The sequence below is a fragment of the Westerdykella ornata genome (genome assembly GCF_010094085.1).
Source record: "Westerdykella ornata strain CBS 379.55 unplaced genomic scaffold EI97scaffold_9, whole genome shotgun sequence".
Lineage (NCBI taxonomy): Eukaryota > Fungi > Ascomycota > Dothideomycetes > Pleosporales > Sporormiaceae > Westerdykella > Westerdykella ornata.
In genome coordinates this window covers 677,885-704,477 of record NW_022986859.1, presented here as the reverse complement: position 1 = coordinate 704,477, position 26,593 = coordinate 677,885, and the positions used below count along the sequence as shown (strand labels likewise).

Below are 26,593 nucleotides of genomic sequence, written 5' to 3'. Positions count from 1 at the left end.
TTAACCGTGGTGACGCGAGCTGGCTTTGTGGGAAGCAAGACCAGCATCGATGCTGGTAGTAGAGTTGTAAATGTCGTTGGACATAGGCTCTCTTCCAAATGGAGTTGACTGCAACGGTGCTATCTCTTTCAAAGATGATGGGCGATGAACGCTAGCTGTTTTGTGGATCACAAGTGCAATATCGAATACACTACAAAATCTCAACACAGGGTTGCTATTTCATATCTCAATTAAGGCAATGAACTACTCTGCTTTTTTACGCGCCCTGGGACTGATGCGCCTGCGCAGCCTGCAACTGCGTTGACGCCGCAAAAGGGGGATTGCGGAACGGCCAATTCACCCGAAAACTCCTTGCGGCCATGACTGTGTCTCCGTGAACTGGACTCAACTTTGAGCTCTGAATGTTACTGATGCCATGGAACAACAGTGCTCACGTCTCAATCCTTCAGAAATACAGTCCACTGAGGTTTCGTTGAAAATATTCACGTATGCTGTGGAAAGGACCTTGATGCAAGGCCTCGGTTCCCAAGGGTTATTAGGCCGTTGTACTTCAGTAAGAAGCTCTGCTGAGCGCCTCTGCCGGGCTGTACAGAGTCAAAACAAACATGGTAATCATCGCACTTGCTACTACAATTGGATGGGCGTCGACGAGCTTCATCTACTTGATTTAAATGGAAGATGGACGGGACTCAGACCTACGGGGATAGAAATGGCAGTTTTCGAACGCCTTCTCTCCCTAGTAGTGACCAAGAGGATTGGGGAAAGTCTTTCAAATCTTTCCAGCAGACTTCCAACCTCTCCATTGCAAAGGCTCTAAACCGCCAAGCTTCCAATACCTAAAACTGCCGCCCTTTACTGAAACATTGGAATTGCATCCGTCGTCAAGCCAGCTTCTTTGCATAACATTTTCGGAGTTGCATTCTGGCGTCCTGATAAACACTAAGAGTTCAAACGGGCCGGTAGACTGTCATCGGGTGACACCGGAATTGACCGCGTCTGGGTTAGCAAGGACTCGAGGATATTCCCCCTTCTATCCTTCCCAACTCAACCTTTCCCCATCCACCGTGTCTGTCACTCCAGTCAAGCTCAAACATAAAAACACGCTCCACCAACGAGTAAGTTGTGCAACCATAAGAATTTCGTGACCTGATATGCTACTGTTCAAATCAAAGAGAACGGCGAGAATAGAGGCTTTCAAGTGAAGAATGGTTCTTCAGCTGGTGGGATGTTACTACAAGGTACTCATACTCAAACATCTATCCTCCTGTTGAATGCCGGAGACGCTGTTTTCGTCAAGCCCATGGACGGATTAGATTGGAGAGCTGTTGCAGGTGTGTCTGCAAGCAAGCTTCGCTGTTGTTGGGTCGTGACTGAATTTCGAAGCAACGCCACAGCGTCTCAAATGAACAGGTGGATCTGCCCTTTGTTGGCGATCTGCTCCTCTTCCCGCATAACCAGTCTCATGTGCCACTTCCTTCGCATTTCGGACCCATTGCAGAGGCGAGAATAAGACTGGGGGAGTACTTACTAGCAGCACGATCCTAATCTATCCATGCAATTTTTGGAATATCCGCGTATCTCGCCAGAAAATTTTGACTTGAAACACGTGTAAGCTAATAAAGAAATGGCACCGTGTAAAGCGCGCGCGCACATGTGCCTCTCCTGGGTTGGGAGACTGCCTCGTGCGGCACAGCGTCGCCTCGAGGCGAATCCACCCTGCAAGTCCATCTCGCAAGCCCGAAGCTGTAACCGCCCCCACACGAAGTTCCTAACTCTAGGGCGCAAATTTCAAGAGTTTGCCTTAAGAACTTTGATCTTATTCTTGTAGAGATTATACCATTCGCTTTGGGAGTAGGGGCTCTCGAGAGCGGCAAGCTCGCTTGAACATACCTCTTGCTAGTATAACAAGAGCTCCAATATGCTCTTCAGAATTGCCTCAAAAGGTAAGACGCCGGGAGAAGTGGAGTAGAGGGGAAGTAATATTGTGACGAAAAAGTACAGGAGAGATGCCTACCCTAGGTTATAAGACGGTATAGCCGGTCCACCGTTTCTGGGTATCTGTATAAGGAATCATATATTCATTTAAAGCTCTCCTCTATATATGGCGGCAATGACACCCTTCCGCGTCCATTTTTCCTCATCTAAGAACACGATCCTTGCTTCATCACCGGCGAAACTGCGCCAGGCACTGTCCACATCTGTCCAAGGCCTCCATTTCCCTGTCCGCCAGTAAACTCGGTTGTGATTGATGTGTTTGGCTTCATGCAGGATCCTAGGGTAGGTAGACAGATCGTCCGATGAACCGGATGGAGACCGCGCAGTTCCCGCCCTGAGATGACAAAGTTCGAACAAGCGTACCACATTTGGCCAGTGTAGATGCGTTTCGCTCTGGTAAGGGCGAAGTATGAACTTGCGTAACTCTTTCAGCCGCTGCAAAGCTGTCGCTGCGTAAAGCAGGAGAGGATGGAAGGTTTCTCTATCAGGTACTGAACGGGAGCGATTCCTGCGAGCGAGTTTGACCCATACAGGTCCTTCTTTGTACACACGCTCGTCATCATAAGTGAGGCGAGTAGGTGCCTTCAACTCGTCCTGGTACTCTTCCCAGAAATAGGCGTACTTTGGATCGGTCTTGGTTGCCTCGATGGCTGCATCGTCGCGGAGAAAAAACCATCTCTCGTCGGCAGTTTCGGGAAGGAACTCCAATACAAACTCTTGCAGCAAGGAAACGGGTGGCTTTGGGAGGCAAACAAGCCGCGAAAGGTATGTAGATGCAGGGGAATTCCATGCAATATATGCAGCTTCGTAAGAAATGGGAGAGAGGGCAAATGTGTGAGAATAGTAACCCAAGAATCCGCTGGCCATTTTTGGGTCTCGACGAGAGCTTGGACTGGAGAGTCGTCGTTCCCCATTCTCGCCCACGGTGCTCGCAATGTAATCTCCCGCAGGCTTCTGGGTATGTACTCCTGCAATGAAGTGGCTAGATCTGGCTGTGTTACAAGGGAGAGAGGAAAGCATTATATCCTTACGCATTCGCTCCATAATTCTTCTGCGCTGCCCAAGCCTATAACCATCGGGGACCGTCATATCCATGGATGCCGAATCTACAAATTTTGCGGACATTGAGAGAATACAGCTGGTTTTCGGGTGGTCCTCACCTAGGGCATATGGGAACTCGAATCTCCCAACTCTGCGGACCTGAAGAAGACTGGCTTCATCAAGTAGCTTGAGATGCGGAACGCGAGCTCGGGCAATAGCAATTTGGCGAGGGTAGTGGTGCTGGAAGTATTGTCCCGGCGGTTTGGCAGAGGACCCGGACGGATCACAATGTCGAAACAATGGTTGAAATACAAGAACGAGCGGAGCGTGTACCGAGATATCGGCTTCTGCTGCCTTAAGAATGGCGAATCGTTCGGCGATGTCTCTCGAAAACGAGACATTATCACCATTCCGGTCCGGAATCTGGTCCACTGGACACTCCCCAGGCCAAAAAGGAAGAAGGGACCGCACATAAAGGGTCCGTAAGGCTGTCCACCTATCTTTGGCTTTTCCCAAAATGGTTTTGAATGAGTCAAGATCTGAAGACTTGATTTTCAGGGAGCTGAATGTCCGCCGCTCTACGTTTGCTTTCCATTTCTAGGAGATGCTTGCGTATGTTACCAACTTAGCGTGATGGAACGGACCACAGATATTTTCAATAATCTCATCCAACACCTCAGTAGGAATTTTGTCCATGGCGTGATCAGTACGGCAAACCAGGCGATCTGTTAAAAACTTGGGGTACGTTGACGCTTGGGAATGAGGTTGCGTCTGTTGCGCTCCTCGTAGGTGGCAGAGCTATTGCGACACAACTTCCTCGACTGCCACATGAATAGGTAGCGGACCTTGTGGAGGCGGCGCAGCTGCCAGACAGGGGAGTGATCTATTGTATGCGTTAATCGGTAAAATTCTTGCGTCTCACCTTTGTAATAGCGTCTTGTTAGATGCCCTAGATGCCCTAGATTTTCTAGGTTAAATGTTACACCCTACGTGACCCTAGGTATGTCCGCCCGTAAGACGCCAAGTAGAATTCTGAATATAGTGTTACGAGCTTGTTCACATATATATCTGTTAGAAACCTGTTAGAAAAATAGATATAATGTATACAGACTGTTCCTACAGATATATGCTGTATAGTAACACGTAGTAAGATCTAACATGCTGTTATATATAACAGCATGTTTAAGCTCTTAGCTCTGTTCGCGGGTACAGCTCTGTTAGGAATTTCTGTGTTCCTAGGTCTTAGTAGTTCTCGCTAGCTGCACAACAGGGTAAATGTTCTACGTATCTGCGTAGAAATAGGAAAATAAGACGTGCAGCGCAAATTTTAGGCCTAGAATTCCGCGCAGAGATCCGCGCAGAGATCCGCTTAGAGATCTTATTTGCATGCGCGCAGTCTCTGCGTAGGATTCTGCGCGTAGGAGAAAGACGTAGATAGGCAGGAGGGTAGGAAGGTAGAAAGAGGCAGGAAGGCAGGAAGACAGGACGGAAGGACAGCAGGAAGGTATGAAGGCAGGCAAGGCTGCTCCCTCTGTTCCATGCTTAGGTCTGTTAACAGCATGTTAAAATAAGCACCCTGTTAGAAGAATTAGCTTAAGTTGCTGCTTTTAAACAGAAGATCTGTTAGCTGTCTAACAACGTTTAACGATTATAACTTAATTATTCAAAACATCCTATGTAGCGTCTTACGGGCAGATTCTCTCTCTAGGGCGGTCTAGGCCTATAGGGTAAAGTACTGTATTAAATTGTTAGCAAACGAGTAACCTTTCCTAGACATGCTGTATAGTTACGATAGATATCCTGTACACCCTTGCTAAGGCTTTGCACAGCCTTATATTCTAGCTACTTGTAACTATTAACTAATTAGTATCTCGTCTAGTCTAACATGCTAAACGCTGATTTAGAAGCGACTAATGTCCCGTATCGTATAAACTGTCCCTTTCTCGCTCTAGTTAGCACAAGTAGAAGACAGCAAATCGACTAGGATTCTAGATACTAGTGCAGGTCGACTAATAGGCAGACAATAAAGTTTAAGGGATAGAGGCTGGTACTCTAGGTAATCAAGTAAAATCTGTGCCGCCGTCGTACCGCACTCCCTCGCGTTTATCAAAACGCTCCACCTAAACCTCTGCGATAGTCGTAGCACCACGGTAAAAAGGTATCCTGAGAGTCGGATGATGCCACTCATCACCTCCGAAAATGGGTCATGAGTAGCAGTCACCACTTCATGATTTGTAATGTTGACACAGTATCTTGACGTCTTCGAATAGGGTCATTTCATAGTAGCCGGTCGTCAGAGTAGAGAATGTTAAGCAAGATATCCGCTAGTAGGTGTAGAACCGCTGGAATCTTCTTCATGCTGGCTTGCTTCAATGGCACCAAGCAGCGCCTTCACGTCTTCAGAATGAAATCCCAGATCAATGTGCCAGGAGAGAAAACTAGACTTTACAGCTATCTAATTTCTTCATGTCGGAACGGGCGCGGACCTATTGCAAGCTAGCGCTGGTGCGTTCCTATGCCGCCAAAGCCGGCGTCTCCAAAGCCCCGAAGCTGGCGGCCTGATCACCTAAATGATCGAAGTTGCCACCTTCAAAGCTAGCGCAATTTCTACCTATGGTAGCTTCTATGTCAAAAAATAAAATCAGGCAGAGCTTTCATGTTCGAAACTATTCCTAATTACCAGCATTGTGTGTATATGGGCCCAAGTCAAAGAGTTGAATTGTTCAGATGAATGAAGTCTGCTATTTTTACTTGCGCAAGTAGACACGATAATTTCTCAGCTTTTCACATGTACTTATAGGCAGTATCTCGGACTTGAAACACACTTCAATTTGGATACAACAACACATCTACCTTACGATACAGACCACCTCGTGCCTCCATCCTGCTCGACCATTGCTCGCTATGCTTGAGGTCCCGCTACACGACGAAATACTGGGGATCTTAAAGATTTGAAGGATCTCTCGCTTGTACCAGACCTCAACAGGTAGACCTATGTCTAATCCGGGCCCTTTGGGTGATTGTTCTCAATAGTAATCGATACTCCGTTGCGCTGTAGGATTGGCTCCTCTATCTTCTTATAGAAACTTTCTGTTGCAGGGCCGCCCTTGTGGGTTGCTAGGGTAGTCCTCTGCTCTGCATATTCAGCCCACGCCCTCGATATCTCTCCCCAGGCCTCTTTCCACTCGGCCAATTTGCTTTCAGAGCCTCGGCAGTACTGCTCTTTAGGTACGCAGAATTTGACTAGCGTGTCTTTGTACTTTTCCCTCTCCTTGGAAACTGCGAGGGCCATAGTCGTCTCCACAGTCTGCAAGCCTTTGCTTTTGGCAATTTGATAAGCACGAGGAGCCCCGATGCCAGAGTGCATCACTGTTTGCATATTAGCCTAGATCGCACCTCAAGCATGAGAGGTTGAAAAAAGACACTCACTTGTCCTAGTAGCACCAACGGCATGCTTCCGGATAGCCTCTTTGGCATGGTTGAACAATTCTCCCGGTACCGTCCGCGTGTTGAGTGACTTGCCCTCAGGCACTGTCAGCGCTTGTACGCTGAACAGGCAGAGAGCAGAAGTAATAATGCGAGAGAAGCGCATGGTTGCAGTTGGAGAGATGAGTGTTGCTTATGCTTGGTCTTTGAGGATAAAAAATGGCGTATCTGAACGAGTAGCGAAAGAAGATGCAGGGAGTTGGAGAGACGAGTTGTGGTTATGCTTGGATTTTGACTCCCGGGACCGGCTCCAAACGTCTTTTATACCCATTTTCAACCCATTTTCAACCCATTTTCCACCCATTTACAGAATGAGCCACGTAGATGGAGCCTACGATCCGGAAGCGTCGCGCCGGTCAAGCGAGAGGATGCCAAACGGCTCAGCCCCTTCAACGGTTTCGGGTCAAGACATTTGTAGCACGGTTTCGTGATGTTGGAAGATGTGGGAAGGTGCTCCTGCAAGAGTCCGGCTGAGTAATCGGCGGTGACAGATACCTAAGTTAAGGATCGACCTCAGCCCAAAGTTTCGGGCCAAGACATTTGCGGCACGGTATAAAGGCAAAGGCAATGCCCGCAGAGTATCTACCCAGACTGATCGCCTCATCAACATAACCCTATCTCGTCACGTGCTCAGCCCTGGAGGATTCGCACCGACTTTTGTGTCAGTACTACACACATACACACGCACATACGCGCACAAATACATTCATACCTTCGCATCTACACAGCCATGACTGTCCTCAACGCTGGACGAGCATTGATCCAAGCGGTCAAGCGAGACGCGTTGGCCGACGTCAGGGCCTGTACCGCACGCCTGTTGACCTTCCCCGACGCCAGAGAAACCAATCCACCGATGAAGATGGCAATGGCTAAGGCTGCTTACATGGGCCATGCCAACAGTCTCCGCCATCTCATGGCTAGCCTCCCTAGGAGTCACTGGCAGGGCGCGTCTGGTCCCTGGAACCCAGTCGTCCTTCCTGGCCCCTGGAACCCACTTCTCGATCTCACTCCTCGCTGGGACCACATCCCCAAGGAATGGCGCGCTGCAGCCATGTCCGACCTTGTCGTAGATCGAGCTGCTGCTGGAGGCGTACCTGACGTTATACAGGCGCTCCTGGACGCTGGTCTTGCAGTTGATCACGAGGTGGATCGAGTCGGGACGCCGTTGGGCATCGCCATTATCAATCGCAAACTGGAACTCATACGTTTTCTGCTTGCCAAGGGAGCAGACCCAAACGGGATGTATTGGGTTCCCCCCATCACCTTCCTCCACATGGCGGCTGAGCTTGGATCGACGACCATCATGGAATTGCTTCTTGACCATGGCGCAGTGGTGCAAGGAACGGCAGCCTTGGAAGGCGCCGCAAGAGTGGGGTCCATTGAAGCTGCACAGCTCCTGCTTGAGCGGGGCGCCGACGTGAACGCGGTCCTTCGCTATGATATGTGTGATCACGACGGGGACATCATCGGCACTGCCCTCCATGTGGCCGTTCGGCACGATCAAGAGGCCATGGTGGAATTCCTTCTACGACGCGGCGCAAAGCAGGATTCTGACTTGCTGGATGGCGACCGAGCCACGGTGAAGGCATTGGCTGCGGAGAAGGGAAACCCTAGAATCTTACATCTGTTGCAGCAGCACGAAACCTAGCTAGCCTTGGAAATCCTTTTCCATCCTTCCAACATCAATTGATCAGCCTTGTATCAGTCGACACTGGCACTGTCTTGTTTCATAGTCGAAGGCAGCGTGGCAAATTGTTCTACTACAAGACTTACGTGTGAAAATACTATCCACGTGGAGAGCTCTGATCTAATGACATTGGCGATATCAACCGCAATCCTTGATCTACGCGAGACTGTGCCGGTCCACGCCGTCCGCACCAGTTGCTCAACCATGTCAGAGCAGCCCATCCCACCCATCTAGCCTACGTGTCTGCTTTGGACATGGACGCCGGACGTCCAGTCTCTCCTGATAGGAAGGGGGCAGGCAGACGCGTAGCAAAGTATTTAAGAGGGTCCATAATCCACCTTTCTCTGAACAACAAGTCCTCACTCACCTCTTCATCTCATCACATCCATCCTATTCAACAAAACATCCATCCTCTTCAACAAGACACCTTTCTCAACAAACCGCAAATTTGCACCCTTATACCATGAAACAAACTATCACCACCAGCATTGCCGTGGCTGTGGGCATCTTCTCTGCCGCAGCGCATGCTATCACCCTCCCGCCACGCCATGATCCGCAATACCCGCCTCTCATCAAATGCCTCCAGGAGTCTCACTCCGGCTACCCAAATGACGGCTCCACGCCCACGTCGCAGGAGATGCGCAAGTGTGTCGAGAAAATCAAATCCAACCAGCACGATGCCGTCGTCGCTAGGGACGACGAGGAGCTAATTTGGGAGCCGGAGGAGGGGGACAATGTCCAGACTCGCGATATCATCGACACGGTGCAGGTGTTGGGCAAGTCGCTTTTCCTGGACAAGAAGGCGACTTTGTGCAGTGATGGGCTCAATGACGAATTCATGTGGGCGGAGGATATGAGAGAAAAGGTGCAGCCCGCCTGCGACAGAATGAAAGGGATCATTGAAGAATTGCACCTCCGAGAAGACGCTGGTGTTGGTACAGTTATTGATAAGCTGACCAAGGGGCACGATAAGCAAGGCCATCAGCTCAAGGACAACCGCAAACTCACCGCAACGTACCTGATTAGTCTCTATAAGCCCGCAGGTATTGCGATGAACGAGATCAAGGCGCTATCTTCAGGAATCTACGACCTCTGCAATGATGGCCTCCACCGGTTGTTATCCAAGGGCGATGGTTGTACAGCCGACCTCACGTACTATCGACCAAGCAAGGCGAAACACTACACAGACACGGGAGCGGTTAGCGGTGTGATTAGGATATTCTGGGGCTCGGAGAATGAACCCGTAGCCGATCTCTCTGTTAGTTACACGAACGAGGACTAGTGCAGGTGGCTAACCTCTTTCCTTGTTTCAACAAGACTGCTTTTCCTTTGTCCTCTCTAGCGCTGCTCTGCAGCATTATGTATTTTACACTCGTTTAGCATATTACACTCCTTTAGCTTATAGAGTTCAAGTCTTTTCGCTTATAGAAGTAGAGTCTGTTCACTTATTGAATACTAAGTCTTTTTCAAAACCCTTCGGAGCCTATTCAAAACCAAACTTTTACCAGGCATCTGCAAGCTTTGCGTGGCCATTGCACCAAGGGCCTGCTCAGGAACATCGAAGATTCGGCAGCAGTTTACTAGCGTCAGCCCGCCCGTGATTAGGCAAGGCTGCTGTCTCCTACTCCTACTAAACTACTCTACACTAGCTCTCGCAAAGAAAGAGACGAAGGTACCTTTAACTCGTCCCGCATCCTGTCAGCGAAGAGGATGGGAGTCGCATAGATCTGATGCATCAATGCAGTTGCTGCGGAGCATGGCTGAGAAGGGCGCTAACTCTCCTCATCCATATCCTAAAGAGACAGGCCACGGTTACGATGGCCCAATAACTGCCGCAGCAATACATCGCAAGGGGCTGTACAGGGCAAGCATTTGGGAGAAAACATGCTGAGCGTTTTTAGCCACTCTCTCTAGTGCGATATGCTCTCTAAGCTGATTGCCACCAAATCTGAGGATTGATTCGGCCTCGGCTCGACAGCGGATTCCCTATCAGTTAAAATAGCGGATAGCTTCATGCGGGTCCCCGCCAATGGCTGAACAATCCTGCGTTTGATTAAACCAGAGCAGAACACAACAGTACATTGAAGCTGAGCAGCCAAGCAGATCGAGGAAGCCTTAGATTACGTACCCTAAAATGGGGAGAGAAATACAGTTTGTTTTTCGGGAGATAGCTATAATGACTACATCAACTGCAAGAACAACGATTTGAGAAGTACCGTATAGAACGGCAAAAGATCTTCTCCAAGGTGAACCGGATATCTGGTCAAGTCGTCTCCCGGTGGACCGAATCTATTCATACAGTCTTTTAACAAAGGGCTTCATACCTATCCTGGTAGACAAGGCAAATACTCGGAATTAATCCGAGAGAGAGGCAGACAAGGTAAAGATAATGTAGGATATAAGCCATTTTGAAGTTGATGAATGGTACAAAGACCTCAAACGTAGCCTCTTTATATCTTGAAATGCCTCTGAGGTTCCTATACTGGAACGGCGCGCATTCGGCCGGGCAAGACTTTAGTCTCCCGATACTCGAAGGCATCCCCTACTTGGTTAACCTGAGCGCGCATTATTTCCTGTATATAAGGGTTATTATGATACTGCGCGATGCCTATCACCGTGTTGAAGCAGTATATGGCGGCGCATTTCCCTTCATTCTTTGGCCATTTTGTTTGACCGTCTTTTCTGTTGAATGTCTTGCTTACGAAGAGCCATTCCAGCGTATCGTTATTTGCTTGGTTCTTCTGGCTCATCTGCAACGTGCCGCCTTTCCGTTGTAGGTTTCATGAATATGTCTTTCATGTTCCATACTTGCTATTATCAGCGCCATTGCCCCAGCTGCGTCCGCGAAGACTTACGTTTTCCTTTTTTATATTGACATCCTTCATGAGAAGAACCAGTTCGTATTCCCAGGGATTAGGAGTGTTCCCCTTCTTCGTGCCAGGCCACTGATGCGTGATCCAGTCTATCGGTCTTGGATCATCCTTTATCTTACTGGAAACGAACGTTTTCTCTTCGTAGTCGAAATGATCACCTTTGGCTAGTGCTTTATTGTAGACTTTGGCGACCTTTACCTTGATGTCTTCTCTTTCCATTTTCCCTTCGAAGAATTCAAGGATAGAGTGACATCGGCTTTTGGCATCATCCTTATAACCCTCTTCCTGTAGAAACTCGGCGAGCATATTCCATTCCAAAACATGCTCAGCATCGTAGCACCGTTTGGAGACGCTATCGGGATGCGTTTTATATCTGTTATCATGGCTTTTGAGCTGGAACTACTCTGATTTGGACGGTTAAGTGGGGTCACCGAGGCCATAGGCTCGTTTGTACGTCTGTTGTGCAAGATTCAGTTAGGCAACCGCAGGATTAGGATTACAGTTACAGATTCTAAGGTAGGCACATTCGGCCACGTTAGAGACCAGATACTCAGCCCAGGGTGGACTAGTCCCTGGCTGCCCTATATCTTCGCTCCTGCGCAAAAGAGCTTGTCCTCCTCTGACTTCCTGCTCCCCCGGTTGACGAGGGAACGTTCATTTAGATTGTCACCTCCTTCTTCCTCTTCGTTTTGAGAGGAAGTACACGTAAACTTTCTGTCCTCTTCCCAGCCAGTGTACATCACACAATCCGTTTCCTCACAGCTTTCATCATGGCCAGCTCGCTTTTGAAGGTGGCTAACGTCTTCATCGCCCTCCTGATGAACACTTAGAACTTCATAATCCTGGAAGGCAGCAATTTCGCCCAGGAAGTTCGGATGGTTTGCAATACCAGCCGTGGTTGCCCGCACACCAAGTTGCACAGAGGTGAAGAAAGGATACAGAAGCCCGGCAGACAGCAGGAATCGAGCCATGGTTAGAAACATGGCTGTGTAGATTGGCAAAGAGCGGCATACATGCTTATCTATTGAACATAGGCGCTGCTGTTCCATCCCCGTCCCTGGAACGCTTGCAAAATGGGCCACTTTTGCACTCGCAGGCCGGACAATTTTCATGAAACATCCCGTGAATCTTCCTAAACTTCCATATCAGTATGTTAGAGGCGCAGAGAAGCCTGACTAAGAAACAGTGGAGCAAAGGAATCGTTCCAGGCTTTAGGCCCATCGACGGGTTCGAAACATCCGAATGTCGCCTCATTGAAACAGACACGCCACTTCAAATGAGGTGTAAGCGCTTCTCATGATATACCGTGTGTAAATTTAGGAATTTGTGCGGCACGGCATGCCGTCAGGGAGAATGCGCCGGGGTCTAACCTATGCCTCCCTCAGGTATAGTACCGAACCCCTCCATGATCTTCCTAATGCGCATTCCACAGCCTATCTTCTTTACGTCTCGCCCCAAAGTACGAGCCCGAGGTACCAGTCGATACCTTGGGTTGGAAGCGGTTTCTAGGCTTGACAAGGTAAAGGGTGTGGGAGTACGACGATACGAACGGTTGTTCATAGGCAATCCCTATAACCCCTCATAGTAAACATCTCTCTGTTACGTGGTCATCCCAGGGGTAGACTACCCTCTCAGCTTCGAACACCTTGCTCCCAGGATGCGGCTTGACTTGAACTGCTCAGGTCCTCCATGCGGCATGGGCATCCTGCAGACCTTGCAGCAAAAGAAGAGGCACACGAGGTCGCAGGTGCGAGCGATACTCTTCCATCAAATCGGGCTATAGAATTACGGTGTAGGCATCCAGCCGCCCCCAAGCAGAGGTGGGCGAAGCACGCGACGTTCACTTTGCAGCCCCGCAGCGGTTGATATGGATATGACCATTTTTGCGGCGCAGCTTGCGGCGCTATAATTACCTAAGCTCAAATGTTTCTAAACACGGTTCTCGGGGATCCGCGACATTGGATTGATGAATCATGGATGGAAGATCGTTGGAGGGTTTGGTTGTGTCCTTTGGATCGAAGAGTTCTTGCAATGACTGCATTATTAGCCTCGAGGATTTTCGAAGCCGCATTGTAACTGCTGAGAGCAGGCGAGACTTCACGCAACTAGGAGGATGTAATAGTTTTTCTCGTCTAAAAAGTTGTTTCTAGACATAGTTTGACCAGCTACTTCGCAGATTGTAGTCACCGGCACCGCTGGAACTCGAGGTCACTTATTTAGACGGGCAGATCAACACAGAATGAATGCCAATAAGGAGCAAGACCTGAACCTATCATGTACCAGTCACCCCCTCACTCAAAACTCCTCCGTGTACAAATCCGCATCATAGTAATCCCAACCTTCCTCCTTGAAAAACACAACCCTTTGCATCATGCCCCACAAACTCCCTCCAAACCTCCTGCACTTCATCCCACGGCGTCCACGTCCCCGTCCGCCAATACAACCTATCCCTCCCCAGATACCGAGCGTCGCACCTAACCTTCGGAAATCGATCCCTCCAATCCCCTTTCAACTCCGTCCCAGCCTTCAAATACCAAACGTCAAACACTCTTGACAAAGACTCATAATCCAGTCTCGTCTCCCCGCGGACCCCGCTCGTCCTAAGCTTCAAGCGGAACATGCGCAACTTCCGCAGACAGCGAAGCGCGCCGACGCAGTCAAGTAGAAATGGCAAGAAAGTATCCGGATCGGGCAGCGATCGAAACTGATGGCGCCACACGACGTGCGTCCACACGGGCCCGTCTTCAAACACGCAAAAGTCTTCGTCTTCGTTAGGCTCGCGCTGACTCTGTCGATCTTCCTCCTCCGCTTCGTGGTACTCGGTCCAGAAATCGGCGAATTTGGGATTCGTCTTGGAGTCGCGGAAGGCGAGGTCGTCGCGATGGAGGAACCACCTTCCATCCGCCGTGTCTGGAGAAAACTCTACGAGTAGTTCTTCCAGCGATTCGAAGGAGTTGCTGTTCTTGTGGAAGCTTTTGAAGAAGTGGGTGTGGAGGGTGACGCCGCCCAGGAGATACAGGCGCGTGAGCAGAGACCAGGTAGATAGACACTTGATCATCATACACACTGAATCCTGCTCCCACTTATCCGGCGGTGCCAGCTGCTGAACCTTTGATTCTTCATTACCGATTTGTTCATAGGGGAAGTAAATCTTGAAGTTGTGTAGATGATCCGGTCGGTAGCTCCGCAGGGCTTGCACGAATTCTGCGTCTCCATTAGCTTCTCGATGCAGCACCAAAGCTGGAATCAAACCTCACGCTGTCTCTCTGCAATCCTCCTGACTCGTCCCAACGTGAAACTGTCTCTTAGGTAAACGACCAGTGACGAAAAATCCGGCATCTTCCCCGCCACCTCCAAACTCACGCCCGGCTCCACAAAACTGAAATCATGCGACCCCATGAAGAGGAACAAACCGACTCCCCTCAGGAAAGGAAGCTCATCCGCACCCGCCAAAGTAATACGACCCGAACGTGCTATCGCCCCAACAATGTCCCGGCGGTTATGGGTACGACACCAAATCCGGTGACTACTATACGAGGGCGGATCCACGGTCGCGAAGCACAACTCCAAACCATCCTGCCCAATATCCCCCACCACATCATCAATCTTCCTCAGAATAGAAAAGAGCTTGCGCACAGCAGCGGAGTACGTCGCCGAATCCGCGTCTCGGTCCGGGATCTGCGTTACGGGACAGCAGGCTTGCAGAGGAGGTAGCACGACGGTTAGACACAGAAACTTGAGATATGTGCGTCTTAGGGGGTGATTTAGAAAGGCGGCGGAGAGGAAATCGAGGTCTGTAGATTTGAGATGGGATAAAGTCCTGAATGTCCGCCTTTCGATGCCGGATCTGAATTGCCGCGAGACGGAGGCGTACGGTGTCAGCTTCTCCTCGCCGCCAAGGCAATTGATGATATTCGCAAGGATCTCGGGAGGGATTTGATCCATTGTTTGGGAGTAGCCTCACTTGTTGAAGGTTTGTTGACGGGAGTTTGTAGTCGTTGCGGGGTGTTCCAATGCGGCATGACTGAAACGGCACAGCACATAGTAATGCTAACCAAGGCATCTCCAACACGCGCACGCTACCCGAAACACCAAATCAGCATCTCTATGAAAATATACTAAAGCTTGGATTTAACGGCTGCCAGTAATACTGAGGTCTTGCGATCTCCCCTCCCCCCTTTGCCCCTGGGTAACCTACATTCGCGCGAACATACTCTACAGCAAGTGTCTGAATTGATCCCGCTCGGCTTCATAGTCCTCCATGGGATGCGAGTGTCACGTAAGCCGGAGAGAAGGCGAGTTGAGTTGCGAGACCAAGTGAGAGGAATACCCAACGGCTAAGTATGTGTGCGGCGCAGCACAGGTGTTCGTCATAATCAGCGCAAAATGGTCTTATCCGTGTTGCTCATAATCACCCACGGTGACAAGGGAGGAAATAACCGCTTCCAGTCTCGCATTAACTGTTTGCCCTCATTGGCATCCTAATTTCGATACTCGGTTTTCTGTGGTTCGCACTGCAGTCTAGATACGTATCCTCCCTCCTCTGTCGTTTCAGTATCATTATGCCTGCCACGACCCAAGACCAAAGCGATGTTGCTGTCGGCGAAAAACGAATCGAAAGTCGGGGCCTGACGGCAACAGAAGAAGCGCCCGAAGCCAACGAAGCGACAGATGAAGAGACCACTGCTTACTTGGATGGCTGGGCCCTCTGGAGTTTGACCGTCGCCTTGACGAGTTCCGCCTTCATGTTATCTCTCGATAACACAATTCTGGGTACGCATCGATCTTCCGGATCGTAAGATGATGTAGTTGCTCCTCTGACAGACCACAAAAAACAGCAACTGCCATTCCCCGGATCACCAGCGACTTCAACAGCCTCAACGACATTGGCTGGTATGCCTCGGCCTACAGGATCACGCAAATGGCTCTGTTACCTACATGCGGCCGCATTTTCACTCTCTACGATGTCAAATGGTCGTACACCATTCTGCTCCTCGTCTTCGAAATTGGCTCCGTTATCTGCGCTATAGCCCAGAACTCGGTAACGCTCATCGTAGGGCGCGCCGTATCAGGCATAGGGGCCGCGGGATCGATGGGTGGCGCTGCCATTATCGTTTCCTACTGCCTCCCCTTGGTCAAACGTCCTGTACTCATGGGCTTCATTTCCCTCGTCTACGGCATCGGATCGATCTTGGGGCCGCTCGTGGGTGGTGTTTTCACTGACAATGCCACCTTGACTTGGCGGTTCTGCTTCTGGATCAATCTTCGTAAGTGACTCTGAGTATGCACCCGGTTATCATACTTAGGGCGCTAAGTGACCACCAGCATTCGGAGCTATTGCACTGGCGCAGATATGGTACACGCTCCGCAAACCTCCCCCGGCGGTTAAAGCGGGACTGCCTCCCAGGGAAAAGATACGCCAACTAGATCTGCCAGGCGCTACCGTTCTCATCGCCTCAGTTGTGTGCCTAATGCTTGCTCTGCAATGGGGCGGAATCGTCTATCCATGGTCCGATGCGAAGGTCTATGGTTGTTTCATCGGCTTCGGCTTGCTTCTTACCCTCTTCGTATGGATACAAATAAAGGACCAGAACAGGTGAGTCCCCCCGCCTTGGCGAGCTCGTCTTGATTTCCATTGACGGAGCCCAACCAGTTGCACTGTCCCCCTCCATCTTTTTCGAAACCGTACCGTCTGTGCATCCACCGGCTTCATGTTATTCCTCCAACTCGCCGTCGCTGTGCAAGCGTACTACTGGCCCATCTACTTCCAGTCCGTCAAGGACACCAGCGCCAGAGACTCGGGCATCTACATGTTTCCCTTCGCAATCTCCAGCACGGTCTGCACTCTAGCCTGCGGTTGGATCGTCTCCAAGGTAGGATACTACGTCCCATTCATGTGGATAGGTACTCCCATCCTCGCCGTAGGTGTGGCGCTTTTCCAATTCCTCGACTTACACAGTCACGCGTCGCGCTGGGTGGGATACCAGATTATCACAGGCATCGGTTTTGGCGTTTGCGGGCAGGTACCTATCGTGGCAGTACAGGCAGTCTCAAGCAAAGAAAACACACCAACGGTCGTCGTCCTTGTCCTCTTTTTCGAGAGCTTGGGCGGTGCTTTGGCGACTAGTATCGCTCAGAACGTCTTCACCGACAGTTTGCTACGAGGTCTAGGGAAGATCAATGGTGTGGACGGCGCGGCGGTAGTGGAGGCGGGCGTCAAGGACTTCAGAAGGCTGATACCATCACAGCTACTGGATCAGGTGGTCCGTGTATTTGGAGACGCAATGCGGAATGTGTTTTGGTCCGCCTTGGCGAGTTTGGTCGTTGCTTTGCTTATCAGTATTGCGATGGAGTGGCGCAAACTGTCCGATGTGATACAGGAGGGTGATGCGGGGGTGGAATCAGCGTAGTATAGTAACAAGCCCTTAGGGTTACGACCCTTTAGAGGCTGTAGGAGTAAATAGTTATTAGTTAGAAGTTTAGAGAAGATTGTCATTAGTAGAAAGAGTATAGAAGTTTAGCTAAGTTACGTACATAGGTAGACACATACTAACCACGCCCTCTACCCAAAAAAACTTAACCAGACAAGAACCAGACAATCCATCCACAAAACCCTCTACCCCCGCCCTTAAAATCCTAAACTCTCCAACAGCACAGCACCTAAACCAAAACCCAGCCCAAAAGCGCACACACACACACACACACACACACACACACCCACCCCCACACACACACACACCCACCCACACACACTCACTCTCTCTCTCTCTCACACACACCCAACACTCGCCCACTCACCCACTCACTCAACACACATAGCCACCACTCACCCACTCACTCAATTCCGTCAGCCAGCTAGCCACTGCAAAAACTCCCACGACACGAATAATTCGCGCTAGACTATAGATCCATCATGACCAAGTAACAAACACTCCCTACCCCCCCTTCTCCCCATCCCCATCCCCATCCCCAAACCATCAATACCTCCGTCCATACCTCCGTCCCTCTCTCTCTTCATTTCCCCCCCTCCTCCACTCACCAGAACTAACCTCTTCATCCCAAAAGAAAAGAAAAGAAAAAGGGGGAGGGAAGCCAAGAAACCAAACCAGAAGGAAAAACAGCCGTATCTCATACCATCATAAGCGAGCGTATTAATAGAGAAAACTTGAGAGATCCGATAAGTAAAACAGGAGGAAACCCGTGCAGCCCAAACACCCAAACCCGACCCAAACACATAACCCCTCTTTGCGCCGGAGATGAACATGGGGGCGGCGCAATTGATCCAAAGGACTCCCTTCCTCCTCAGCAGCACCGTCCATCCATCCATCCATCCAACGCCGTCGACCAAGACTTACCATACCATACCTACCTTTCCCTCTCCCCTTCCCGCCTCTCAAATCCAATCATCCACCTTCTTCCCCATCCCCTTCTCCTTCTCCTTCTCCTTCCCCTCCCCAAACCCTACATCCCCCAACCCCAACCCCAGCCCCAATCCAAGCCCCATTCCCAAATCCATCTTCGGCGCCTCAATCTCAATCCTCGGCGCCTCCTCAACCTTCTTCCTCGGACTACTCTTAACCGGACTGACACCCTTGCCCTCCGCACTCCCCATCCTCACAGCCCTAACATCCCACCCATCATCCACACTCGCCTTGACCCACACCTTAACCGCATCATGCACCGCACCGTAATACTTCGGATTGCACGTCCTCAAATGGCCCATCAATTTCTCAAACCCCGACACCTTGAGCTCAGACCGGAGCGTGTTCCGCGTCTCCTTCGTGGGCAGGGACGCGATAATACCGTTGAGCAGGTCCAGGTGCGTGGCGATGTAATTGGTAGCGTCCCACTCGACGCCGCCGACGTAAGGGGCCGCAGGCACGATGGCGCGGGGACCGGGGAAGTGTGTTTTCAAGTAGGATTTTGGAGTTGTACTGGTGGTGCTGGCTGGATCCTCGTCCTCGGATTTGGGGAGCGGGATGACGTTGAGGTGGTGGATGAAGATCCAAAAGACTTCTTTGGTCACGTTGGTGATTTCCTTGCACCACACCTGGTACGGACGGGGTTGGTGCATTTGCAATATGAACGGGATGGTCGAAGACTCCTTCTCCTTAATAGGGTCTTTCAGGTACGTGAGCAGCTCTCGGGCGCGCGCGTGGCGCTCCGGTTCCGAAGCTGTGGAGAGGTGGGCGAAGAGGATCTGGATGACGAGTTCGCGCGTGGTGAACTCGCTGGGGCCTTTGTGCTCCTCGTCGAATAGCATAGCAAGGAGGGCGGGGAACAGTGTCGAAGTGACCTCGGCGAGTTGTTTGAGTGCCGAATCCGTGGTGCAGAGCCCCTTGAGACAGCGCAGGACTTCATGAAGAAGCTGGTCCTCGTGATCTTCTCGCCACTCCACCTCCATGAGCCTGTGGAGCAGCTTGACCAGTTCTGTCATGCCATCCTCTTGCACGAACATGTTGACCCAGTCCACAGTCTCATTGCGCAGCAGCTGCCGAAGCTTATGCAGACGACCGACCTCCACATCTTCGACCTTCGCCGTGTTTCTCATGTACGTGACGAACTCATCAGGACTCGCGGGCTTCACGCCCTTTGCTGACCTGACCGAACCATTCGAAATGAGCGATCGCATAGAAGGCGACTTCGGAATCGCACTTGATCTATTGGATTTCTTCTCTGCCTCGGCTCTCTGCTTCTTGACTGGCGAATCCCCTTTGCCCCATGTGAAAGTCTTACTCAGTGGCCGTTCCCGCTTTGAGGACTTCCCGCTTGTACCGACAGCCTCTCGTTCTTCATCCGGATAGTCTTGGGATTTACGTCCACTACTCAATGTTGATTTGACAGACTTCCATCCCGTCGAGTCGCCGCCAACGGACTGTCCTGAAGCAGCTCGGGACGCTGTTGGCGTCTCCAACTTGTGAGTTCGGACGAAGTCGGCCTTGACCTCTAGCTTCAACGTTCGCATAGCAGTTCGCTGGTGCTGGGGTATGTTGCGCGATTCCTGTTCACATCGTCAGCGTATCTGGCAGCAACAACAGTCGGGCAAGGCTCACAAGCACAGCTTCAAACTCGGCCTCCACGGCCTGCGGATCCAGCTTCGTTGGCGATGTTGGCCCCGCCTGCGCTTCCCTCGCCTTCCCATTCAACGCAGCCACAGCAGCCATGACCCGATTCGTCCTCTTAAGTTCCGGCTCGGGCTGTTTGGCTTCCACCTTTTTTCTAGAGCTATCCGAGTTGGATCGTCTAAGCATGTCCCGGGTGGTCGAGCCATTACTCTTCTCTCCGACCGCCTTCCCGTCCCCACCAACGCCCCTCTCATTCCCCCTCTGTCGTGTGAAACCCTCCAACAACCCATTCGAACCCGTACTCGGCAAAAACGTCGACTTCGGTCGTTCCCCCAATCCGGGCCTCTTCTGCTGCTGCTTCAGCGAAGGAACCTCCCCATAGGCGCCGAAGTTCCGCTGCTTGGACGGTGAGTAGTGTGAAGGTGTGTACAATCTAATTTCATCCTCGACACTCCGCCGGTCATTCAAGGGCACCTTGGTCGTCGTGGAAATCTCCTGCAAAGGCTGCGAGCTGAACTGCGCCCAGATGGGTGTGTATGTAGGCTCTGCTGCGGCGGACGACGGAGGTGGCGTGGTATTCTCTTTGTCTTTCTCCTTGGCGAGCGCTGCGCTCCTAGCGGCAGCGTCTCTGGACTTGGATATCCCCAGCATCGCTGCCAGGTTATTTGTCGACTTCATCTTCTTCGGCGTATCTTCTCGGTTGTCTTGCCCGCGATTCGCATCTCGTGACCGACCGTCTTTAGACTTCCCGAGCGAGCGCAGGGATAGGGAGCTCTTCGTTTTCTTGTGCAGGGACTTGGTGGGCCCTTCTTTCGATGGTTGCTTTGACGGCGTCGTTGTTGGAGTAGGAATGTTTTCAATGTTGCTGGTGCTGGCTTTCAGCGCCGTTCCGTCTGAGGGGTTCCGCTTGTGGTTCTTCGTTGGGGAGAGCATGGATTTGAAGACGGCGGCGGATTTGTTGCGCCTGTGTCCCGCGGCAGGTGGCTTGGAGGTAAGGGCATCCATCATCTCGGGTGAAGATGGAATTTCGCAATGTGAGCAAAAGATATAAACAAGCCAAATCCCAATGGAAGGCCTGATTCTATCCAGACGATTGCAGCTGACGCATACCGGTAGGTAGCTATGAAAATGACAGAACAGGACAGGACAGGGAAAAGGGTTGTTCGGACGATGGCAGGAATCCCTGCGCCTTTGTTGTTTGTCGTGGCGGAGAGGCGCGTTTCCTAGGCGACGGCGCGGGGCGCGACATCACGTGAAGTTCAATTGATTACCTAAGTACCAAGGTAATGATGTGATGAGGCCCATATTTGGATTGCAGCACAGAGGTAACGAGTAGTCGTAGTCCATTGTATATTGTGGTATTATATTACATCCTCAGGCAGCTCTAACCTCTCCATGGGGAAGCACCAAAAGTGCCCTTGCGTACCCTACATACCAAACCCCCTTTAACAATTCTCGCAGCAAAACCAGCGCTCGCGACGCGATATTACACCTCAAAACCAGAATACCAAATGCCTATATAAGTATACAATGCGAAAAAAATGAGGACGGAACAGACAAAGGAGATTCGTTACTGTGTGGTGGGCGCTGCGTAACATGTACGGCAGTGAATGAGAAAGAAACCATGAACGATGGAAGCGATGCGCAGCGCAACAAAACGGAAAAAAGCCATTGCCAAAAGAGCGAGCTCGGAAACATGCCGCGCATGCATCGTGGGAGACAATCCTTTCATTGAGCTCTCCCTGAATCGAAGTCCCTCCACCCGCCAAGGCTCCCCCACGCAGCAAGCACGTCCTCGCTGACACTGCACCGCGTGCTCGAACCAACAGCAAAGCTATCCCTCTTGCCGCTGCTGATACTGCTCCCACGGCTAATCGCCTTGCTCTTGCGCCGTTCTGTCGAGCCCCTTGCGGGAGATGCCGTCGGCACAGAGTGCAGGCCACTGTTCGTGCCGAGGGAAGGCGTTGTGTTGACCTTGAGCACCTTGTTGGAACGGCGAGAGCTCTTGCGGGGCAGTTGGGGCTCGCCCGCAATGCTTGTTGGACGTGAAGAGGTCTCGGATACAGGTGTAAGGTCTTTCGAGCCAGCAGCGGCCATGTTTTTGTGGGCGTCAGGCCTGGGGAAAGCTTTTAGGACGGGGCTGAGCGTGATGTGTGCGTCGCTGCTGGCCGTGCGGCGCCGGAGATGCTGAGGGCGAGTCTGAGCGTCGCCAGCGTCCTCGCCGGGCTTGAGGCTTCCCGACGGAGGATGGATGACTCCGCTTTCCAGGACGGGAATCTCTTCATTGTCGCCGTTGCACGAGGGTTCGCTGCCAGCTACTTTGACGTCGACCTCAACTTCGCCCTGACGTAAGCCAGGGGTGACGGGAGAGGGTATCGGCGAGGGATGATCGGTCGTGGTAGGGGATGCGATACTCGCTTCCGTTGGGGTGGCCGCCGACGACGGGAAGATGTCTAGTGAGGAGAACTCTGGAGGGATGGGTAATTGATGCTGGGGCATGGTCAAGGGAGATGGGGTATTTCGGCGGCTAGACGCCTCGTCGCACGAAGAGTTATCTTGTAGAACACTTGCACCCGCGTTCAAGTCCTGCGTGAAACGGCTTGGCCGGCCGCGGGGAGGGGGTTGCAGCAACGGCGACGAGGTCATCGAGCCGCGTGATGCGGGCTTCGGTGCACGAGCCGGGCTGCCGGTGGGAGACTCATTCGCCAGGAAAGCGGACGTCCGAAGGGACTTGCTCTCGGGCGGTGTCTTTTGCCGTGTCTCTTGCGACAAAGCCGTCTTGTACCCTTCGACGAAGCTGTGTTTGGCCATGGCAGCCCGTTTCCGACGCATCATCTCCAACAAAGCCTCCTCTTCTTCCGTGACAGCCATGAGCTTATGCCCATTTCGCCTAGATTCGCTGGTCGACGTACGCCCACTGCGCATGCTGGATGATGGGGACAAGGGCCGTTGCGCCGAAGCCTTGGGCCGCACATCTTCACCTGCGTCCTCGGGGATGATGGAAGGCTGGCGAACATGACTGGACCTCCGGCTTCCGTATGGCCTGGGGAAGGTTTGGGGGTAATGCGGTTCGGGAGTATACATGACTTCGATGGTCGCAGCAGTTGTGGACGTCGTACGCATACTCATCTTGGACTCTGAAGTTCTTCGTCCATTGGAGAAAGGCCGGACATCGTAGGCTTGGGCTTTCCCTATGATAATCTCCCCTTGGTAATCCGTGCTTCCGATGCTGTCACGGGTCCTGAACGGATTCGCGGGTTTCCTCTGTTCTTCGCCTCCTTCATCCTCGGACGAGGAGGAAAACGACAGTACGCTAGAGTCCTGCAGATTGGTTTTCGAGAATGCAGACTCCTTAGTTCTGCAGGTGCCCAAGGAAGTCTGACTTTGAGTCGAAAACTGGCTGGGAGGGTGGAAGCTATGGCTAGGATATATGCCGGACTGTGGATAGCCATCACGTCTCACGGCATCACCGCGCTGGGTACTCCGATGGCCCTCAGCGGCCCCTGGGGTGAAGGAGTTCTTCTTGGTGAGACCGGAGTGCGATCCGTTGGCATGAAGCGAGCGTGGAACTGCAGAGTTCTCCCCTTCATCATCCTCGTCAGACTCTCCGAGACCATCGAACCAATTCTGGATGCCGCGGGGCGGGCGGCGCACATGAATCTTAGCATTGTCGTACGTGTCACGTTCGTACAACCGGGTAGGTGACGTCGAACGTGGCGCAGAGTGCAACGAAGGGTCCTGGTGCAACTTTGGCGATTTGGTCAGCTTTGCGCGAGGCCTTGTGTTTGCATTCAGGGTGGGGTTTGGGGTGGGCTCGCGCGTCATGGGACGGGGGAAATGTTCCGAAGTCGACGACATGGTGGAGGGCGAGTTTACCAGTTTGTTTGGGGATAGGAGGCCAGTTACGGGCTGCTCTACGCCATTACTCTTGGGTTTGGGAAACAATTTGGAGAGGTCGAGGCGGGTGGGCTTGCTTTTCCGGTTCTGCTTCTTCAGATCCTGTGCAGCCTGCCGGGACGAGGGTCGCAGAGTATGGTCGGGGTCGTGGACGATGATGGGCTTCCCTTTCCTCAAGCCCATATCTCGTACAGCGGATGCAGAGGTCTGCTGGGAAACGGACAATGGAGATTTGTGGGGATCATAGTAGGAGCGCAGGGTTGAGTTTGACGTTTGGGGGGCCAACCGATGGCTGACGGAGCTCGACTGAGAACCATTCCGCACTGCATCGTGGAAGCCACTTCCGAGCACATTCGAGGAGGGCTGCCTGGACAAGGGCTGCCTCTGATTGGGATGGAGACTCGCGTCATTCGCCCCCGAGGAGGACATGTGGCCAGTGTAGCTAGTCTCGAAGCTGGCTTCGGAGGCGGCGACGGTTCTGTATGCGGGACTGGTGGGCAGCGAGGACTGTGAGGAATGGTTCGTGGACGAGGGGCGGAAGGGGAAGTTTGCGGTCCCGAGCAGACGCTCGGCTTTGGAGAAGGAGGGAGGCGGATCGTTGGTGCGCGGTGACCATTGGTCGACGGGGACAGCGAGGTTGTCCAAGTCTGGGTCGTCGTGGGGTCCTCTCTCGACGACGATGTGCGTCTTGCGGCCCGGGAGGGGGAATGCAAGCTTGGAGGCGCGTCCCATGATGTACTGGTATGTCGGTGCGATACAGGGGAGAGGGAGGGCTGAGCTTGGGTGGCTCAGGTCTAAGACAAGGAGCGATTCAGCATGATGCATAGACGAAGAAGGGAAAGGTTGTTCAGGATATGTACCTTCTTAAGGGCAGGGCTGGGCCATGCAGGGAAGCATATTGAGGGGACAAATGCAGGAGGGGGAGAGGCGTGTGTGAGGGTGTTGTCGTCGTGTGCGCTGGCCCTGCGCCTGGGACATGCGGGTAGCCGTTGGGCCAGGAGGTTAGGAAGAAGAAGAATGGGGGAAACCTCGGGGGACTCCTTTTAGGTGTGGCTAGGAGGCGGCAGGCGTCTGGGTGTACCTGAAGCCGGTGCAGGACGATAAACGACGGTGCAGTTTAGGTGGGACGGTGAGTTCTCGGGAGGGCCTCTTAGCGCCGTGGATAGGGTTTGGAGCAGGACGAGCCTCGTGCGTGGTGGTGCGGAGAAGGCGGAGACGGACAATTGGGGAGGGACCTGGGATGGGAGGGAGTTTATGGTGGAAGACGGAGTGTATGTGTGTGTATGTATGCTCCCATGCCCATGATGAGGCGTCGTTGCTTCTGTTTCCTCTTGCTGGTCTTCTTCTGCAGGTGAGGAGGTGTGCGATTTCGCAGCAGCCAGGCCAAGCAACTAAGCCTAAATCCCCTGCTAGTGCCGTAGGTCACACACTCGATTGGGTGCAAGTCGGCGATCATTTTAAGAAGCTTTCTGGGGTATCCTTACAAAGTCGTCTCCTGATCTGGGCCTTCTTTCTCTCTTCCTCCTCTCCTCCCTCTCCTCCTTTTCCTGGACTGTCTCCGGCTTGGAATTGATGGTCGACGCCTCTCATGCATCTTTCACCGCATCCCGGGTTGCCTCAGGGACGTTTTATCGTCACGTAGCCAACAACTGCCCGGCTGTGCAACCCTCAACTCCTCAAGAACGCTGCGTCCCGCGCCATCAATGGAATCTCCAATCCCCGTCTCAATCGATTCTCGTCGATCGGGATATCAGCGGGGCCTGCTAATAACTTCTGCACGGTGCACTGGCTGCCTGTGTAACCACCTCATGCGGCCAGGCTCGTCACGGCCATGTGACATGTCACCGTCCTGGATCGTTCCTGCAAAGTGCTGTGTAGGTTGGGGACAGCTTGTCTTTGCGTAGATCATCATCTACTTCCTTTTTCTGCGCGTAGCAGACGCTTTGCCTGTTCGCATCCTTCTTGCAGTCCGGTGCAGAAAAAGCATCCGGGAGTTCGGAGAGGGACCTCCCCTTTCCCGTGTTAGTAAGCTTCCATAAACGGAGAAAGGTTTCTCCGCCGTAGCTACACTTCATCCGGAACCAGTCCTCCAACCATCCCGAGGTCAGCATCAGCCAGCACCCACAGGCCCGCCATTATCCATCTGGGCGCTCTCCCCTGTGTCAAAACCACCTCGTGGCATACACGCCACCGCTCGTGTTCGGGAAACCATCTTTCTTGCTTCTGTCGCGAGCAGCTGGGCTGCGACATTGTTGCCAAATTCGGTCCTTTGTCTTGTCCCCGGTGGTACTGACTGAGCATACCCAGTAAATGACTACAGTCACTGCTCCTATCAGTTGACGGGTCGCAGCCGTTACTCGCAGGACTTTCTGATGCCACGAGTTTCTCACTGCCAGCCAAGCTCAGACAATAATGGGGCAGGTCACGCACTTGTATTCTTGAACCATGACTTCTCAGCTAGACTCTCCCGGTCCCCTGGCCGATGATTGGATCACTCCTGAATGGCCCGGCTTCACTGGGAAAGAGTGGATGCCTCACGATACTCTCTA

At 52.1% G+C, this 26,593-nt stretch overlaps 9 protein-coding genes across 9 annotated transcripts; 3 read left to right on the top strand and 6 right to left on the bottom strand.

Annotated features, from left to right (window-relative positions):
- Positions 1-2,082: 2,082 nt before the first annotated feature.
- On the bottom strand, positions 2,083-2,862 carry EI97DRAFT_458209 (uncharacterized protein; the record flags this gene model as incomplete). The annotated part of the gene is made up of 1 exon (XM_033800889.1): positions 2,083-2,862. The coding sequence occupies one exon, from the start codon at positions 2,860-2,862 to the stop codon at positions 2,083-2,085; it is 780 nt and encodes a 259-aa protein (XP_033654424.1).
- A 3,025-nt stretch (positions 2,863-5,887) lies between these two features.
- Positions 5,888-7,022, bottom strand: EI97DRAFT_501075 (uncharacterized protein). Its single transcript, XM_033802691.1, has 2 exons — positions 6,466-7,022; positions 5,888-6,405 (listed from the first exon to the last, which is right to left on the bottom strand). The coding sequence occupies exons 1-2, from the start codon at positions 6,626-6,628 to the stop codon at positions 6,035-6,037; spliced, it is 534 nt and encodes a 177-aa protein (XP_033654423.1). The 5' UTR covers positions 6,629-7,022; the 3' UTR covers positions 5,888-6,034.
- A 34-nt stretch (positions 7,023-7,056) lies between these two features.
- EI97DRAFT_501074 (ankyrin) lies at positions 7,057-8,401 on the top strand. The gene has a single exon (XM_033802690.1). The coding sequence runs from the start codon at positions 7,253-7,255 to the stop codon at positions 8,168-8,170; it is 918 nt and encodes a 305-aa protein (XP_033654422.1). The 5' UTR covers positions 7,057-7,252; the 3' UTR covers positions 8,171-8,401.
- A 171-nt stretch (positions 8,402-8,572) lies between these two features.
- On the top strand, positions 8,573-9,581 carry EI97DRAFT_433106 (uncharacterized protein; the record flags this gene model as incomplete). The annotated part of the gene is made up of 1 exon (XM_033798323.1): positions 8,573-9,581. A coding segment is annotated over one exon (759 nt), but the record flags the coding sequence as incomplete, so codon positions are not given.
- Positions 9,582-10,686: 1,105 nt separating this feature from the next.
- EI97DRAFT_490465 (uncharacterized protein) lies at positions 10,687-12,053 on the bottom strand (the record flags this gene model as incomplete). The annotated part of the gene is made up of 3 exons (XM_033802240.1): positions 10,687-10,959; positions 11,065-11,455; positions 11,707-12,053. 3 exons carry the CDS (start codon positions 12,051-12,053, stop codon positions 10,687-10,689), a joined length of 1,011 nt encoding a protein of 336 aa, XP_033654420.1.
- A 1,834-nt stretch (positions 12,054-13,887) lies between these two features.
- On the bottom strand, positions 13,888-15,502 carry EI97DRAFT_324440 (uncharacterized protein). The gene is made up of 2 exons (XM_033794710.1): positions 14,335-15,502; positions 13,888-14,286 (listed from the first exon to the last, which is right to left on the bottom strand). The coding sequence occupies exons 1-2, from the start codon at positions 15,025-15,027 to the stop codon at positions 14,140-14,142; spliced, it is 840 nt and encodes a 279-aa protein (XP_033654419.1). The 5' UTR covers positions 15,028-15,502; the 3' UTR covers positions 13,888-14,139.
- EI97DRAFT_433104 (MFS general substrate transporter) lies at positions 15,171-17,650 on the top strand. The gene is made up of 4 exons (XM_033798322.1): positions 15,171-15,855; positions 15,921-16,349; positions 16,408-16,678; positions 16,736-17,650. The coding sequence occupies exons 1-4, from the start codon at positions 15,645-15,647 to the stop codon at positions 17,490-17,492; spliced, it is 1,668 nt and encodes a 555-aa protein (XP_033654418.1). The 5' UTR covers positions 15,171-15,644; the 3' UTR covers positions 17,493-17,650.
- A 475-nt stretch (positions 17,651-18,125) lies between these two features.
- On the bottom strand, positions 18,126-21,298 carry EI97DRAFT_433103 (uncharacterized protein). Its single transcript, XM_033798321.1, has 3 exons — positions 20,136-21,298; positions 18,638-20,083; positions 18,126-18,493 (listed from the first exon to the last, which is right to left on the bottom strand). Exons 1-3 carry the CDS (start codon positions 21,150-21,152, stop codon positions 18,476-18,478), a joined length of 2,481 nt encoding a protein of 826 aa, XP_033654417.1. The 5' UTR covers positions 21,153-21,298; the 3' UTR covers positions 18,126-18,475.
- Positions 21,299-21,875: 577 nt separating this feature from the next.
- Positions 21,876-24,776, bottom strand: EI97DRAFT_458200 (uncharacterized protein; the record flags this gene model as incomplete). Its single annotated transcript, XM_033800888.1, has 1 exon — positions 21,876-24,776. The coding sequence occupies one exon, from the start codon at positions 24,774-24,776 to the stop codon at positions 21,876-21,878; it is 2,901 nt and encodes a 966-aa protein (XP_033654416.1).
- Between the last annotated feature and the right edge of the window lie 1,817 nt (positions 24,777-26,593).

What these genes read in the sequence shown, in the direction of transcription:
- EI97DRAFT_501075 (XM_033802691.1), bottom strand. Translation starts at nt 6,628, where the DNA reads ATGCGCTTCTCTCGCATTATTACTTCTGCTCTCTGCCTGTTCAGCGTA. An exon ending in CGTTGGTGCTACTAGGACAA is followed by an intron (nt 6,406 to 6,465) that starts GTGAGTGTCTTT and finishes ATATGCAAACAG; the next exon opens with TGATGCACTCTGGCATCGGG.
- EI97DRAFT_501074 (XM_033802690.1), top strand. Translation starts at nt 7,253, where the DNA reads ATGACTGTCCTCAACGCTGGACGAGCATTGATCCAAGCGGTCAAGCGA.
- EI97DRAFT_324440 (XM_033794710.1), bottom strand. Translation starts at nt 15,027, where the DNA reads ATGGATCAAATCCCTCCCGAGATCCTTGCGAATATCATCAATTGCCTT. An exon ending in TTGCAGAGAGACAGCGTGAG is followed by an intron (nt 14,287 to 14,334) that starts GTTTGATTCCAG and finishes ATGGAGACGCAG; the next exon opens with AATTCGTGCAAGCCCTGCGG.
- EI97DRAFT_433104 (XM_033798322.1), top strand. Translation starts at nt 15,645, where the DNA reads ATGCCTGCCACGACCCAAGACCAAAGCGATGTTGCTGTCGGCGAAAAA. An exon ending in CTGCTTCTGGATCAATCTTC is followed by an intron (nt 16,350 to 16,407) that starts GTAAGTGACTCT and finishes AGTGACCACCAG; the next exon opens with CATTCGGAGCTATTGCACTG. An exon ending in CAAATAAAGGACCAGAACAG is followed by an intron (nt 16,679 to 16,735) that starts GTGAGTCCCCCC and finishes GAGCCCAACCAG; the next exon opens with TTGCACTGTCCCCCTCCATC.
- EI97DRAFT_433103 (XM_033798321.1), bottom strand. Translation starts at nt 21,152, where the DNA reads ATGGATGCCCTTACCTCCAAGCCACCTGCCGCGGGACACAGGCGCAAC. An exon ending in CCGAGTTTGAAGCTGTGCTT is followed by an intron (nt 20,084 to 20,135) that starts GTGAGCCTTGCC and finishes CGATGTGAACAG; the next exon opens with GAATCGCGCAACATACCCCA.